The 14,273-nt window shown below is 47.3% G+C and overlaps 5 protein-coding genes across 5 annotated transcripts; 1 reads left to right on the top strand and 4 right to left on the bottom strand.

The window, feature by feature from the left end:
- Window positions 1-597: 597 nt before the first annotated feature.
- Window positions 598-1,879, top strand: F4822DRAFT_429603 (vitamin B6 photo-protection and homoeostasis-domain-containing protein; the record flags this gene model as incomplete). The annotated part of the gene is made up of 2 exons (XM_051461130.1): window positions 598-801; window positions 872-1,879. 2 exons carry the CDS (start codon window positions 598-600, stop codon window positions 1,877-1,879), a joined length of 1,212 nt encoding a protein of 403 aa, XP_051314763.1.
- A 253-nt stretch (window positions 1,880-2,132) lies between these two features.
- F4822DRAFT_404615 (cytochrome c and c1 heme-lyase) lies at window positions 2,133-3,527 on the bottom strand. The gene is made up of 2 exons (XM_051458220.1): window positions 2,633-3,527; window positions 2,133-2,547 (listed from the first exon to the last, which is right to left on the bottom strand). Exons 1-2 carry the CDS (start codon window positions 3,304-3,306, stop codon window positions 2,259-2,261), a joined length of 963 nt encoding a protein of 320 aa, XP_051314762.1. The 5' UTR covers window positions 3,307-3,527; the 3' UTR covers window positions 2,133-2,258.
- A 47-nt stretch (window positions 3,528-3,574) lies between these two features.
- On the bottom strand, window positions 3,575-5,881 carry F4822DRAFT_404613 (caffeine resistance protein). The gene is made up of 3 exons (XM_051458219.1): window positions 4,808-5,881; window positions 4,094-4,747; window positions 3,575-4,031 (listed from the first exon to the last, which is right to left on the bottom strand). The coding sequence occupies exons 1-3, from the start codon at window positions 5,412-5,414 to the stop codon at window positions 3,787-3,789; spliced, it is 1,506 nt and encodes a 501-aa protein (XP_051314761.1). The 5' UTR covers window positions 5,415-5,881; the 3' UTR covers window positions 3,575-3,786.
- A 1,244-nt stretch (window positions 5,882-7,125) lies between these two features.
- Window positions 7,126-9,290, bottom strand: F4822DRAFT_404610 (uncharacterized protein). Its single transcript, XM_051458218.1, has 4 exons — window positions 8,652-9,290; window positions 8,430-8,601; window positions 7,728-8,369; window positions 7,126-7,666 (listed from the first exon to the last, which is right to left on the bottom strand). Exons 1-4 carry the CDS (start codon window positions 9,133-9,135, stop codon window positions 7,387-7,389), a joined length of 1,578 nt encoding a protein of 525 aa, XP_051314760.1. The 5' UTR covers window positions 9,136-9,290; the 3' UTR covers window positions 7,126-7,386.
- Window positions 9,291-10,899: 1,609 nt separating this feature from the next.
- On the bottom strand, window positions 10,900-12,955 carry F4822DRAFT_404607 (Diphosphomevalonate decarboxylase). Its single transcript, XM_051458217.1, has one exon. It carries the CDS (start codon window positions 12,290-12,292, stop codon window positions 11,141-11,143), a length of 1,152 nt encoding a protein of 383 aa, XP_051314759.1. The 5' UTR covers window positions 12,293-12,955; the 3' UTR covers window positions 10,900-11,140.
- Window positions 12,956-14,273: the final 1,318 nt, after the last annotated feature.

The raw sequence follows: 14,273 nt of genomic DNA, 5'->3' as shown, positions 1-14,273 counted from the left end.
AGGGTTTATTCCTCTAAGTATTTGTATAAATGCCTGGATTTGATCTCTTTATTAATACCTGGATTGGTTGTAAGCTACATGATATTCATGTAGAAGCTTCATTATAAGAAGACATAATCTATTGAGTACGAAAAGAGTATTGAGTGATTTCTCTAAGGGATGAGATGATTTATAATAAATTGCACAAGTTTGCTAGCATGTGTTTCTCAATATTTAGGATCGGTATGTACCCATACAAGTAGGCAATCACGATCAAGCACAATCGCGCTGTTCGCCGTACCTGCCCAGCAGCCTTAGGTACTCCCCTACCGTCGCGACCCCTGAAAACGTAGTATAGTACCCTAGTAATGCCAAATTAGGCAGGGTCGACGGGTAATTCTAGCGTGGTGTTTAGTGAGAATGTTTGCAAAACCGCGGGGTAATGGCGGGGTACAGATAACATTCAGCAGGCAGTCGCAAGCTAGAGCTGCCCCAAACTTACCACGTCATAATCGGCGCGCAGTTCAACACCAAACCTTTCAACCTTTTCACCCTTTCAACTTTTATTTTCTCCTTACGACGACTTTTCATAACAGTACGCCGTCAGATCAATTCACAATGGCGCCCCAAAAGGACGGCGAGATGCCTAGCTATGTTTACGCCATCGAGGAATCCGGCGCTTTGCGCGTGTACACTACCGATGGCAAAGACGTCGCATACCTCAAACACCCACGAGGCTACGTCAAAGCTGTGATGGATGTCTTTCTACCCGCTGGATACCCCAACTCTGTGACTCCGGACTACACGCCCTATCAGATCTATGTAAGTTTCTTTCATTTATTCGCCGATTTCAAATCGAATTTTTGCGACCGTTAATTAATATGAATTATAGGATTCACTTCAGGCGTTTTCTAGCACCATTGCTGGTCTACTATCGTCCCGAGCTGTGCTCCAGGGTTTCGGCGTCGGCGATTCCACATCTTCGGCCACAGCTGCTGTCCTACTTACGGTTCTCCAAGAGTCAACTGGCCGTCTAGCCACAATCTGGTTCGCACACCGTTGTGGTCGCGCTATTGCGCCCGAGTGCAAGTATTACCGATTCCTTGCCGACATTGTCAACGACTTGGCACTATTATTTGATGTGCTATCCCCGGCTCTACCCCCGCCCCAGAAGGTTGCTGCCCTTTGTACCGCTGGTATTCTTCGTGCCCTCTGTGGCGTCTCAGGTGGTGCTTCTAAGGCTGCTCTTAGTGCTCACTTTGCCAAGACAGGCAACCTCGCTGAGCTTAATGCCAAAGATGGAAGTCAGGAGACAGTTATCAGCCTCTTCGGCATGCTCATTGGCAGCTTGTTCCTTCAGGTTGTGCACGGGAAGGCTGCAGTTTGGTTCTGGATGGTTACTCTCGTTAGTGTCCACCTTTGGACAAACTACCAGGCTGTCCGTGCTGTCCAGATGCGTACGTTGAACAAGCAGCGACTATGCATGGTTATCGACAAGCTCAAGCATCGTGTGCTCCGCCCTGATCAAGTCGCCGCTGAGGAGCGTATCATTACCTGGACCAAGCCTAACATCACTTTTGTGGATACGGTTCCGACCCCTCTCGAGATCCAGCGTCTCAACTTCGAGAAGTACGTAAAGGTCGGATATCTTTTCCTCATTCTTCCGGACGAAATCAAGATCTACATGAAGGAAGGTTATTCGACACGAGATGTCCTCCGAGCATACATTGAAGCTTATCACATTGTTCATACGAGATATGAATTTTCGACCGGTCAACCGATTGATGAGTACTACGACGAGCTTTGGAAGAGCCTCAAGGCTGCTGGCTGGGATCTCGAGACCAACGCAATTGAGACTGGTCCTTCTATCCAGTTGCGCCTAACCCACCAGAAGGATTAGACCCGCAGCGCGGTTCTATGGACGGGTAGAAGAGACTTTTCTTTTCTACAACGGTTGTTTTTTGGGCGTTAATGGAGGACTGGCTGGTCATGCGATACCCCTCTACGTGATGCATTTCGGGCGGAAGAGTCCCTACGGATAGGTAGTCACAGGGATTACGAATGAACTACTTGTAACATAAGGTGCGAATGAATTTTAATGAGTAGATTAATGAGTAGATGAATGGTGACCTTCCTGCATCATTATATGGCAACCCTCTATACCCAACCATGCGCCGTGCTACGATATGTACTGGACATGAATTTGTATGCCCTTATAATACACTGATATTTATATAAGTGGTTGGCACCCACCTCTAGGCGATCTCTGTTGATCTAATTTATATCAAGCCAGTGGCTCGCATAGCCCTCATTTTTACCCCCTCCCAAGTATTCAACTTCGGTCTTACGTCGAGGTAAAAAGACAGCTTCCCGTTAGCACCAACAGCTGTGCCACCATTTCGCCCTGCGTAGAAGTCGATAACGTATTCAATCTCCTTGCCGCACCGGTCTACGACCCAGTCGTGTCGGTCGAAAGGTGCCTGGTAGCCTAGCAAAGTATTGAAGCGGGCTCGAGGCGACATATGTGTGCTTAGACCGGAGAAGGAATGGAGGCGTGGGCCGTCGCAACTGTATTTCCGTCATATTAGCACTATTTTTCACCCAATGTATAGACGACCGTCTCCAGAGCTATAGTTTAGAACGCAGAACGTACATAGACCCCCTAACCCAAGGCTCCTCCCAAGCCTTAATCTCCGCCCAAGCGCGCTCATTCACGGCATTATGGATCGGCACGACGGTGCGCATGTCCACTGCGCGCGGATCGTGGCCTTTGCGCTTCATCGCTTCGAAGAACATCTTTTCAGAGGGGTATATCCAGTTCCCGGATACTTCGTCTGCGCCGGTTTCTTGTTCGGTGTTCGCGGGGATGTGTGGGGTGGCGGTTGGGAGGGTCTCGTCGGCGGGTTTGGAGGTTCGTGGGATTGTGGAGATTTCTCGGTCTGTGCCGAGGGAGGAGAGGGGCGGTCGGGGATTTTGGGATTGTGTCGTGGTTGGTGGTGGAGAGGCGAAGAAGGGTATTCGTGGGATGTAGGATGTCCATGATGAAGTCGAGGTTGAAGCTGGAGGTTGTTGTGAGGTTGGTGGGGAGGGTACGGGTGCTGAGCGGGAGGCTTGTTGTAACCACGCTTCGCGCGCTTTATGGTCTACAGGACAGCTTTCGGCGGAATCTTTTGTTGCGGCGCTTGGTATTGGAGGATGCGACGGCGGTAATGATTGCGATTGTGGTGATATTTCGCCATTCGCGGCTCTTGCTTGTGATAACCATGCCTCTCTGCTTTTGTGGTCGACGGGACATGCGGCTTGCGCCTGTTCTTTGGCGTCTGACATTTTCGTGGCTTCGTTAATCGTCGTCTCATTCAGTACCCACGCAAGTGGTAAAATATCAAGTCAATAAGGTGAATTGAGGGTATTCCATTCGTTTCTGATGAGGTTAAGCTAAAAATTCTTGGGTTGCGCGATCCATTGGAACTTTTTTTTTATGGAGACGTCATCGCCCGCGGAATTAGTGGACCAGCAATCGCCAACCGTTACTGTTAACAAGAGAAGACCCCCCCCCCCCCCCCAAAAACTTTACCACTAACAACTTATTTTACACCCTATTTCTTGCTATTAACGCAATCACAAACTTGTTTCTACCATCAACTCATATTGGGTATTTATGATAAGCTATACTATACACATCTTTTAGAATTTAATGGCTACTCAACACGATCGCTCAACTACCACGAACGCAGACACAATCCATGCTAGGAGCTCGTAACTCGCAGTTCCGAAGATCAAACCAGAGGTCCATAGTCCTCATTCTCACTAATAGGTAGAGCTCGCCTTGGCCCTCAACTTTGCTCCATACTTCCATATGAAAAGAGGAAGAGGAACGGCAATTGTAATACTTCCCAAGGCTATAATGCAATTGGACCATCCATACCCAAGCGCCTGGTACATACTCGGAGCAAATAATGGAAATAGGAAAGCTAGCAAGCTTCTGACGAACTGCTGAGCTGCCATGGCGCTGGTCGTATGTTCCGGGTATGCATCAATAACATATGCCGTCACTATAATATACACTTTAGCATTCTACAAGTACTTTGGTTGATATGGAAAAGAGAAGACTTACTCGGCATGCCGGCAAGTTGCATTCCAAACAACATGACAAAGACTCCCACATCGACCACGAACCAATGGACCCGATATTCGGCCGTCCACCCGTATAGCACCAAGCCTATCCATGAGATGATCATGGAGGGGAATAGAAGCGGAATGCGGGACTCCGGAGTGGGGCTGCGTGCACTCTGCCGCTTGTAAAGGTAATCCATCAGAGTGCCCCCGATTTGTGAAGCAGCTACTTCGCCCAACGAACAGGCAATATAGTGCAACCCACTAATTTCTACCGACTGGCCGTATTGCTTTGTCCAAAGCTCGGAGAAAGTTGACAGCACGATATACAATAAACCGTAACCGAACCCAGACTGAAGAGCCGAAATCTGGATGATCGGATGGAAGATTAGAAGTCTAACCGGACGGCTCAAGGTTCGCGAAAGTACTGCTATCGTTGACCTATTACCGTCTTGCCGCTCACTTAGTGTGTAATAACGATTGTCTCCAGTTTCCTTGCGAAGACGTTGGGCACGTCGACGAAGGATTAGCGCACCGAATGACTCGTCGAAGCTGAAAAATGCTACGAATATCATGGCAGCTTGGAAGATAGACGTGGACCAGAACATCCATCGCCAGGTTGTGCGTGCAGCCATGAATCCGCCAATAATTGGACCTGCGTTAACAGTTAGCGGCCTTGATCACCTATTTCTCCCTATATTTTTAAGCCACCTACCGACGGCTGCAGCCAACAGTGGAATGAGTAAGTAAACTCCCAGTGAGCGACCCCTCTGTTCAGGCCGCCATATATCGCCTAGAACGCCCCCAGCCAGGGCGTATATAGCACTAGCACCAAAGCCTGCTAAAAAGCGAGCCGCGATCAAAACTCCCTTATTAGGAGCAAAACCACAAACAATATTCCAAATAAGAAACCACACGTTCGAAGTATGTAGAATGACCTGTCTACCGTATATCTCCGATAGGGGACCAATGAAAAGCGGTCCAAATGCGGTAGCTAGTAAGTAAATAGACAGAGACATGGCCGACTCGGTTGAATTCATGTTGAACTCCTGGGCAATGGTAGTCAGGGCAGGCGCCATGATTGTTGAGACCATGATACGATTGAAACCCGTGGCAGATAAGACATCTGTCACCATCCACTTGCGGCCTGCTGGCCAATCCTGGGGATTTTCAGCATCGTAGGGCTGGTCGAAGGCGACGAGGAAGGGATCGGAATCTTTAGGCGGGCTAGGAGGACCTGTAGCCGTTGGAACTTTGGCCAATTCCAGATCCACGGGATCGGATGCTAGTACGATCTCATCGTGGGTTTCGCGAGACGTCATGGCTAACTTCTTGCTTATTATGAATTAAACAGTTAGGTGAAAAGAAGCCAAGGAAGCCAAGTAAACTAATTTCTTTCTTCTAGGAATTCGAAGAGACGGAGACTGAATATATACAGCCAAGTAGGCCGCGGAAGCCGAAGCCGGAGCCGAAGCTAACGTACGCCAGAGCAGGCATTATAAGAGTCATCCATTTAACGAGCTATCTAAATTCCTCCAAAACGACGGTGAGGAGACGAATACATGGGTCTTTTGGAACGATGGACTGTATGTGCCTAACTACAGAGTAGATGCGCTGATCCGGTTCACGTCGTTCCGGTAGGGACCTGGCTTCCGACCCCCTGTCCCCGACAAGTTTATCAATCAGATAATCTTATCTGATCCTGCAAGTCCACCTCGGCGCGCACTACGGCACCCTAGAAATGCAACCCAACATATTAACTCACACGTGCTAATTAGGTAGGTCGTTAAGCTTAAAAATAAGCCTCTTTTCTTATTTTCAACTCTATTATATCGATTTCTATGAAAAATGAATACGTTTAATTATATTGTTTGATGAGTATACACAAAACCGTGTTGTTGGATGTCCTAAGACCCTCAAATTTGATAATTAGAATGTTTGGATAGACTGTTGAGTGCTAAGTTATAGACGGAATAGCACCTACACGGTTCAAGGTATAGTGGGGAGGGGATGTCTGGGATCCCCAATAGAGCTAGAAGATGTCGCAATGTCTTGCCTAAGTTATGAAGATAGGTCTATACTATTCGCGCTATGAGGGACTCAAGGTAAAAACTACCTAAGTAGCCGGCGCGATACTATCATAGGATGCGTTAGAGGCGCCGTACATAGGCCTATAGCAGAGGGTGTCGGATCAGCGTAGATGGCGAGTTTTCCATAATAATGCTTAGAACTTAGCATCGAAGCTTACCTAATATTAGACGAATTTCGGAAAAGGTCCGATGGAAGGTAGAAATCAGATCGGATGCATCCGATACAGAAGTTGCGAAGGTGCGTCGGAATTGTGCAAGTGAGACAGAATTTCGGATGTTAACCGATGGACTAGCTAGCACTCTACTTTAAATCGCGGGAGAGCTCTAATCAGAGCACTATAATTGAAACCATTCACTCTCCCAACAGTGTAATGCGACAACACCTATTACCTCGGGGTAGATGGACTAAACTTACCTCTTTACAGATGGAGTTTGACCACGCCACTATAATCCTTTTGACGTACTCCTGAGATTTAATCCAGGACCGCCAAATTTTATCAATTTTCTATGACTAGGTTTGCGCGATATGATTCCCTACCTCGCCAACAAGCCGCTTGAAAAGGCGCGGGAACCTGTCTGAAAACGTTCTACAATGGCTCAATTTTAACTCTTACGAATGACATACATTTCCTCACAAGTCTCAATCATGTAAATAACGTGTTCGATATGGGTTGGCCTGCTGCTATAATGAAGGCGTAGACTATCAGCACTCATTCTTCGGTTAGTGGGTGTTAGCGGGTTACTGGAGAAACTCCCCACTAGGCTCCGCCAGCTTCAGCGTGCCTGTCAGCAGCACCATGGTCTAGCAGTATCAGACGAGTGTATTTTTATGTTTATTGCGAGGACGGTAATAACCCTGTCTATTATAAGGTTGAAGAATATAAACCATCAATTTGGCAATTCCTAGGTGACATTAATGAAATGTTATTAGAAATGCTCTTAGCCTAGGTATCCATAAAACGGGTCATCGTAGGCCGAGACGGACCTACAAAGCTACGCGAGAGCTAATAAACCCATCGCCATATTCTTACTTCAACGCTCAATCTCTCTTTCGACTCTAAGTTATCAAAATGGATTCTATATGCAGAATATATACTAGGCAGACTTCTGTACGAACAAGTTAAATATACATTCACACAGCTTCCGCAGGCGAAATTATCGTAGAGTGGCCCTCCGTATCTTCAAGGTAACTCGAACAGCGCCATTAACATCGCGAAGCCGCCAACTTCGCAATCTCCCTCGCAACAATATGCTGACCAGGATCTCTCTGAACTATCTCCCCAAAATACCTCGCCTTCTCACGAATAGCCGCACTAGTCTCATTACGATCCACAATCGTAGCAAAAGCCTCACGAAGACACTCCGTCGTCCAATAGGGGCTAGTCTCCTGACATCCCCAGACGCCTACCCCGATATCTTCTGCCAAACTGGCGAAATTGTAATGGTCTACCCATTGAGGTAGAGCTATCTGAGGGACCCCGTTTCTATTTAGGGGTATAGGGGTTAGCGTTTTGCTTCATGTGAAAGAAGGGCGGGGGAGCTTACCCAAGGGCCTCGTTATAACATCCCGCACCGCCGTGATGCACCGAGGCAACGATATGCCCACTCTCCAGGAGAGCTGTCGGCTCCACGTCTAACCATGCTTCCATCCTCATACGTCCATTCTTAATAAACGGGAGAAGCGGCTCCTTGAACTCGTCACTGTACACCGTACCTGACGCATCTATCGGGGTTTTCCGAAACTTCCACAGGACCTGCAAATTAGGGTTTTCGCTCAGCGTATGCGCAATTGCTTCCGCCATGCTCGAGGCCTGGGCTTCGGTCCACATGTATAAGCTGCCGAGGTTGACGAGTACTGTCGGTCCCCGGGCGAGCCATTTGGCTAGCTCTGGACTTTCTTCCTCGACTGTAGAGAGAGATATCATCATTGGTCCTGTGCTTGTTACATTGGGAGGGGTGTACATCATGGGGATGGAAGCGCCTAGTAGATTCTGTGTGAACCAAGGAACATCAGGACGGTACACATTAAACCAAGTTACACGGTCTGTGAGTCCCTTTGTAGCCAGGTATTTCAGTGTGGCTCTATGATGGGGCATGAGTAGCATGGCGTAGTAGTAGCGTATGCCGAGGTAGATATTCTCTGGTATTCTGCTCCATGGAATGGGGTATGGTATACCGGAGGACCCTCTGCAAGAGATGTTAGCTTAACATATAGGGAGAGGGGAATAGGGGGGTCATGGGACGAACATGGGGTACTTCCATAGCCAGCTTAGGTATGGTTGGTAAATAGCGAAATTATCAATAAGATAGTTTGGGGTGATGACGGAATGTAGTCTATTCCGCTTCCGTGTCGCGTCGATGGCTGGCCGTACGAAAACATCCAACACTATCAGAGAAGGATCTACCTCATCTATTATTTCTATGAAGAAGGTCAGATACGAATAAATCCAACGAGAGAGGATAAATCACCTATAAAACGTTCATAGAGAGTCATGTGGTCTTCCGCTGTCCACGGCGAAACATAATAAGCCATATCCCTGATATTCTCATTGGCGCCCTTGAGACCCGGTGGATGTACAATGTCAGTAACCGTCTTGTTGAGTCTTGCAAAGAAACTTGCAAATAACAAGTGTCCCGGAAGCTCGTGAAATACGATTTCTCGCGTGGATGATGTTTTCTTGCTAGCATGTTCTGCGATATGCTTTAGTCTAGGGGCCATAGATGGGAAAGACCCAAAGTGTATATGAACTTCGGGATGTCGTTCTAGTAGAGCATTTGCTGCTGCCATATGCACGTTTGAAAGACCATATTCACAGTTTACTAGGAATAGAACTGTGTTGTTACGACCCGTAACCGGTGGAGTAACTGATTTTGATCGTGTCTCCCATGGGGAAAGAAAGAGCGCCAGGATTGCCACCAAAATGGGGCCAGCGAGTATTAGACGTCCATACATCGTTCCAATAAGGAATGAAATGGTTTTTGCTAAACAAACATGTTAACATAAACCGAAGCAAAGCACAGAACTCTAGGTCCGGACTTATACTACTCCAGGATCCAGCTTCCCGTCCCACCGAGAGTTTATATCAAATCTTAACATTTAATTCTTTAGTCTGAGTCAGATTTAAGCAGTGACTACCCGGGAAGGGAAGAAGGGGGGTGGCGTAACCTGCTACATGACGCCTATCTTCGATCTGTTTGACGAACCTTGACAATGTCTTGGCGTTGGTTACTGATAACGACATTCTGGAAGCCAACTAACAAATAAATATGATATGTTACAATAGATGGGGCGCTATTGCCCATGTGCATCGTCCTTCATCAAATCGTCTCACCTAACGCGGGAAGAAGCGAGCTCTTAGCCCGCCTCGATAGCCAACGATATTCGCGTGCTCGAACGGCGAGGCTTGCAGAAAACGCGGTTGGTATCATTCTCATGTCTGACATGCATGATGGCTGGCCTACCATTTTATATTAATCTAATATTTTGATAAAAGTAGTATTCATAGCGAGATTGGTGGCGGGATTTGATTGGGGGTATATGATACACATTTTGGTGTTCCACGGAGCCGGAGTCGCATCTAATTGGTGGATTGGATAGGAGGCTTTCCTTGAGAGGCAACTATGGTCTTCTAGTAAGTATATGATTGGGCTACCTGCATGTAGATAGTCGTAATAGGCACACTAAATATACTTCGTGTAACATTGACACTGCGGCTCGATTGTACACCCGGAAGGGCTTTATTGCATGTTGTGGAACTCAAGCCGGGATCTCGCCATTTAGGAGGTACTTTTGTGCCGAAGAAAAATCATATTGACCTGGCTAACCTATAGGCCACAGAAGAATATTAGAAAACGTGGAAAAGGGGTAGTCCAGACGTTTTCTTTAGGCGAGGGTGTGTTGGGGGCGCAGTACCTGAGTAAATAGGCTGTAGAGCCTCTGGTGTCCCAATAACGTTACGACAAGAATCGCAAGTTTAGATGATTAGCCGGCTTTCCGTTGATATTTTGTCCTCTAGGAGTATTTCCTAAAATGATATAACTCCGATATAATATGAAGGTTGTAATATGAAAAAGCGTCGGAGCTGATACGAGCGACTATTCCGGATCGCCGGGCCGTTTTGTCGTAAGAAGCTATTTGTTCGTCCACGTTTGATGGAAGATGATATGATGATATTATGTTCCTTCGTCGTTTGTCTTTATTTAGTACATAATTAAGCTTAATTGTGTTAAGCATTAGACTTCCAGTAACATGAACATGTTACAATGACCCCATACGCTAGCCGCTTAGCTTCTTCTACCCCTATATCTCGCTTACATTATTAGAGTAAATCCGTACTCGATTGTGAATAGTAAAGATACAATGCTCCGTTGTAGGTAAATCTTATTAGATTTAGCAACGTGGGCACAGGACCGACATGTGTTTCTATTATTTATACGATGATATATTTGAGGCTTATTGTTGAGCCTTACCATCGATCCTACTTAGGTATCCATGCTCTGGAAGTTATCTGGTCTGACTGGCGTTTGGTGGAGGGTCCACGCAATTCCCTGCTGGGTGCGTTACTCTAGGTAAACCTCTCATTTACGACTCCGCACCTTTATCGTAGGCTCCAAGACCTTCAAAATCAACAAGCTTAGAAGTACACTAGACCCTTTTCTTAAGAGACCAGTGCTGTTAATTGCTCAGATTATTTGCAGTGTAGCAATGGCTGCGCCATGATGTTGGCCAGAGCTTAACTCGGAGTTAGCCGTTAGTTATGAGATGGAGGGGTAATTCGCTTCAGATACAACACTCTGATATTAAAAAAGATCTCTACATGAACTTCTTCTCTACTGCTTCTTGCTTTTATATCTGTTGTAGATGTCTATAAAATCTCGCTTGATGCCGCCCAGTCTCCGTCTTTGAAGTTGATATCAATCATCATTCGTTCATCCCACATCATGTCGAGTGCACCGACTTAAGCCAAATGCTGATCAGTCTTAATCGGTCCCTCCCCAACACCAGTCTGTATAATCCTGCTTACACCTCCCTTAATCAGACTCGAAGTGGCCTCATCAAGCGGCACCGCAGCAGACGCATGTACCTTAGCACCATCCTTCCACCCATCCGTCGCAGGCAACAAACCATAGAACGTACCCACAACAGACGCACTATTCTCCTCAAGATAGTAAACCACAGCATTCGGACCCGCATCAAAAGTATACGCAGCAACCGTCTTCCCCGCCGCCGCATTAATAGCCTCAACCGCCCTAACCGCCGCGCGGGAAACATCATTCATGTAATAAATCGGGGGATAAGTATCCGCGCAGCAAGCATGGAACGAGTTGCTCTCCTTCATCGTAACCTCCGCGAAGGTCGCGAAATCCTTATTCTGGATCGCGGCTTCGATGGTATCCATATGCTTAGGAACAACATTCGCAATACGCCCCTTGAACAGATCGGAAGTGTGCACAGTCTGCTGCATACCGGATGTCGAACTAACACCCTTCTTCGCGGCCGAGACGACGAGGACTAGAGCCCGCATTGTGGGCCAGTGGGATGCGGGCGCGACTTGTACGGCTTTGGAGTCGAGACCGTCGGTTTGTTCACCGCCTCTCCATGCTACGTATCCGCCGAACAGACTTCGACACGCGGAACCGCTGCCTTGGCGAGCGATGAGGGAGAGTTCGGTCGGGTCGGCGGGGAGTTCGTATAGATCGGCAATAGCGCGGACGAGGGCAGCGAAGCCGGCGGCGGAGGAAGCGAGACCGGCGGCGGTGGGGAAATTGTTCTCGGATACGATCTTCAGAGGTAAAGACGAGAGCTTGGGCAGCAATGGATTCGCAGATTCGAGAGTGGCTCGACGGGCTCGTAGTTCTCTTAAACAGGCCTGTGTACGGGCACCCGTGATATCCGAAGGCTCGCCATTGAGGGTGAGGGAGTCGGGTTGGCCTTGGTAAGACGCGGAGCAGGTAGCGGTGGTGAGGGTGCGGAGGTCGGCTTGTGATAGAGTGACGGAGAGAGAGGAATTGGTGGGGAGATTTAATTTGGCATCGCGTTTACCCCAGTACTTGACGACCGCGATGTTCACCGGGGCGGTGGTGCTAGCCTTGTAGATCGTATCGGACATGATTATGTAGGCAAGTATATCAACTTCGTGGGGGTTTTAAACTTGCTGCTACTGCTAAAGAAGGAAAGGAGACTTGACAGTCGGTGGCTTCGCTGGATGCTCTCATCTTTTTTTATGTTGGTGGATGTCGGTGGAGGGGTAATATCCAAGAGAGATCCATGGATCGCCTAAGGGACAGGGGGGTAGTACCCTTCAGGGACCTATTATCTCCACTTATTGCTAAAATAAGCCTAACACTATTACCCTAGCCCTCCATCAGGCAAGTCCGGACTAGCTGAGCAGAGCCTAGACTACTACCTAACCGCTCCTGTTCCTACCTAAACTCTTAGTGCCCCTTAAGTGATATTCTAACATTATCCATCAACTAATTGCGACTACGAAACAACAACAACAAATCGAAGCATCACTAGAATCACAATATTGAAGCAATTATTCTACTCATTGTATCTATCGTCAGCCCATTATCTTTGATCGCTCATTCATCCCCTACCATCGAATATTTCCCGCAAAGTAAGACACAGTCATCATCAATTGATATCATCCAATAAACCAACATAGGACCACCCGGATCCCGCTATACACCCGGTTCCGTCTACGCATCCATCGTCCAATTCATCCCCTCCATCATTAATCCATCCATTCGTCATCTTACAATCCTTTTGCACTTTATAGAATCAATATATGCGCTAATATTCAGCTCAAGTGCAATAGTATAAACACTCATGCAAACATAAAACAGTTGGGGGTTGATCTCCCAATTCCTAGATAATGCTTGTTGTGTCTCAAGTGTGACGCTACAATACAAACCCGTTCTATCTAAAATACCCCCCAGAATTCGTAGATATGCGCGAAGAATTAATGTCTACCACCCACCATGTCTCTTCCTCGTCAAACTCCTAATCCAAACTATTCGCCCTTAATCTCCGTCTGCCTCTTCATCTTCAGTAGTAATCCCACACACCTCGCCGAAGTCGCGTCCTAAAATCAGTGTCCCGCCTTCAAAGTGTAAGCTACTGCAATACGAGGGAACGCAATATAACATACATAAATGTCCATCCAAATATGAACGGCGACGATAGTCCCAGCCTAGGAGAGAGCAGAGTCCTGAAATAGCTTCTCCTCTAGCGTGGACGGGAAATTGGCGTTCGAGGCTCGCTTTCCCTAGGTTGGTGTGGTAATGGCAAACTTGATGTGATTCCCTAGCGTTTAGCGAGTGACACCAACCATACCTATTGTGTCTTCTCGGGTTCGCAGAATCGAGCCGGGAAAGTCGTGATGCGAGTGGCTCTATGTTGGACATTGAAATGGTTGAGATGAACATATTGCTACGCCGTAACCTTTTCCCCGATGTGATTTGCTGGGTGAACGAGGCAGAGGAAGACCCTCTTGGCTGGGTAGACATCAAAGTAGTGTCCTAGAGAGGGGAAGATCAAAAGAAGGTCTCAGATCGTAGCACGTTATGTGCTCAACATCGGCCATTAGTTCGTAACAAGTAGCGAGACTAAGCATAGGCTTGTAAATATCCGAATTCAGGAAGGCTGCTATTGGAAACCGTGGTTTTGCTAGGTGATGAGATGAATTGGAAATGAATGATGGAGAAGACTGAGTGAAAACGGTGGGAGAGGCTGGTATTTATAGGCGTGAACAGAGAGGGACACCTCTTTCTCCTGCCATATGTTGGCTTCCTGAAAGTTATCATTAGACTTCAATGGTCTCAACCCTCCCGGATAACTCTAACGTCTTTGGCAGGACTCAATGTAGACACAGAGTAAGAATGGCTGCCAGGCAATATACTAACGAACTATGAATGAGTATGACGGCAGACACCTATGCTTGTGAGAAGCAGCGGTTGAACTGTAACCAACGGTCAATCGAGTAGACCACTAGCAATCGAATTAGAAATACAGTTAAAGTAGGTACGAATAGGGGAGTAAGTTTAGCTCAAGAGGTTAGCATACATATGAACCAACTCAGTTCACAT

The sequence above is a fragment of the Hypoxylon trugodes genome, assembly GCF_022578975.1.
Source record: "Hypoxylon trugodes strain CBS 135444 unplaced genomic scaffold F4822scaffold_5, whole genome shotgun sequence".
NCBI classification, from domain to species: domain Eukaryota; kingdom Fungi; phylum Ascomycota; class Sordariomycetes; order Xylariales; family Hypoxylaceae; genus Hypoxylon; species Hypoxylon trugodes.
This window is presented reverse-complemented; position numbering and strand designations above follow the sequence as displayed.

Bases quoted from the DNA above. Each gene is read 5' to 3' on its own strand.
- F4822DRAFT_404613 (XM_051458219.1), bottom strand. From the start codon at position 5,414: ATGACGTCTCGCGAAACCCACGATGAGATCGTACTAGCATCCGATCCC. The intron at 4,748-4,807 runs GTAGGTGGCTTA...CTGTTAACGCAG, and splicing joins ACTGTTGGCTGCAGCCGTCG to GTCCAATTATTGGCGGATTC. The intron at 4,032-4,093 runs GTAAGTCTTCTC...TGTATATTATAG, and splicing joins GCAACTTGCCGGCATGCCGA to TGACGGCATATGTTATTGAT.
- F4822DRAFT_404607 (XM_051458217.1), bottom strand. From the start codon at position 12,292: ATGTCCGATACGATCTACAAGGCTAGCACCACCGCCCCGGTGAACATC.
- F4822DRAFT_404610 (XM_051458218.1), bottom strand. From the start codon at position 9,135: ATGTATGGACGTCTAATACTCGCTGGCCCCATTTTGGTGGCAATCCTG. The intron at 8,602-8,651 runs GTGATTTATCCT...CCTTCTTCATAG, and splicing joins TCTCTATGAACGTTTTATAG to AAATAATAGATGAGGTAGAT. The intron at 8,370-8,429 runs GTTCGTCCCATG...CATCTCTTGCAG, and splicing joins TGGCTATGGAAGTACCCCAT to AGGGTCCTCCGGTATACCAT.
- F4822DRAFT_404615 (XM_051458220.1), bottom strand. From the start codon at position 3,306: ATGTCAGACGCCAAAGAACAGGCGCAAGCCGCATGTCCCGTCGACCAC. The intron at 2,548-2,632 runs GTACGTTCTGCG...ACGGAAATACAG, and splicing joins CCTTGGGTTAGGGGGTCTAT to TTGCGACGGCCCACGCCTCC.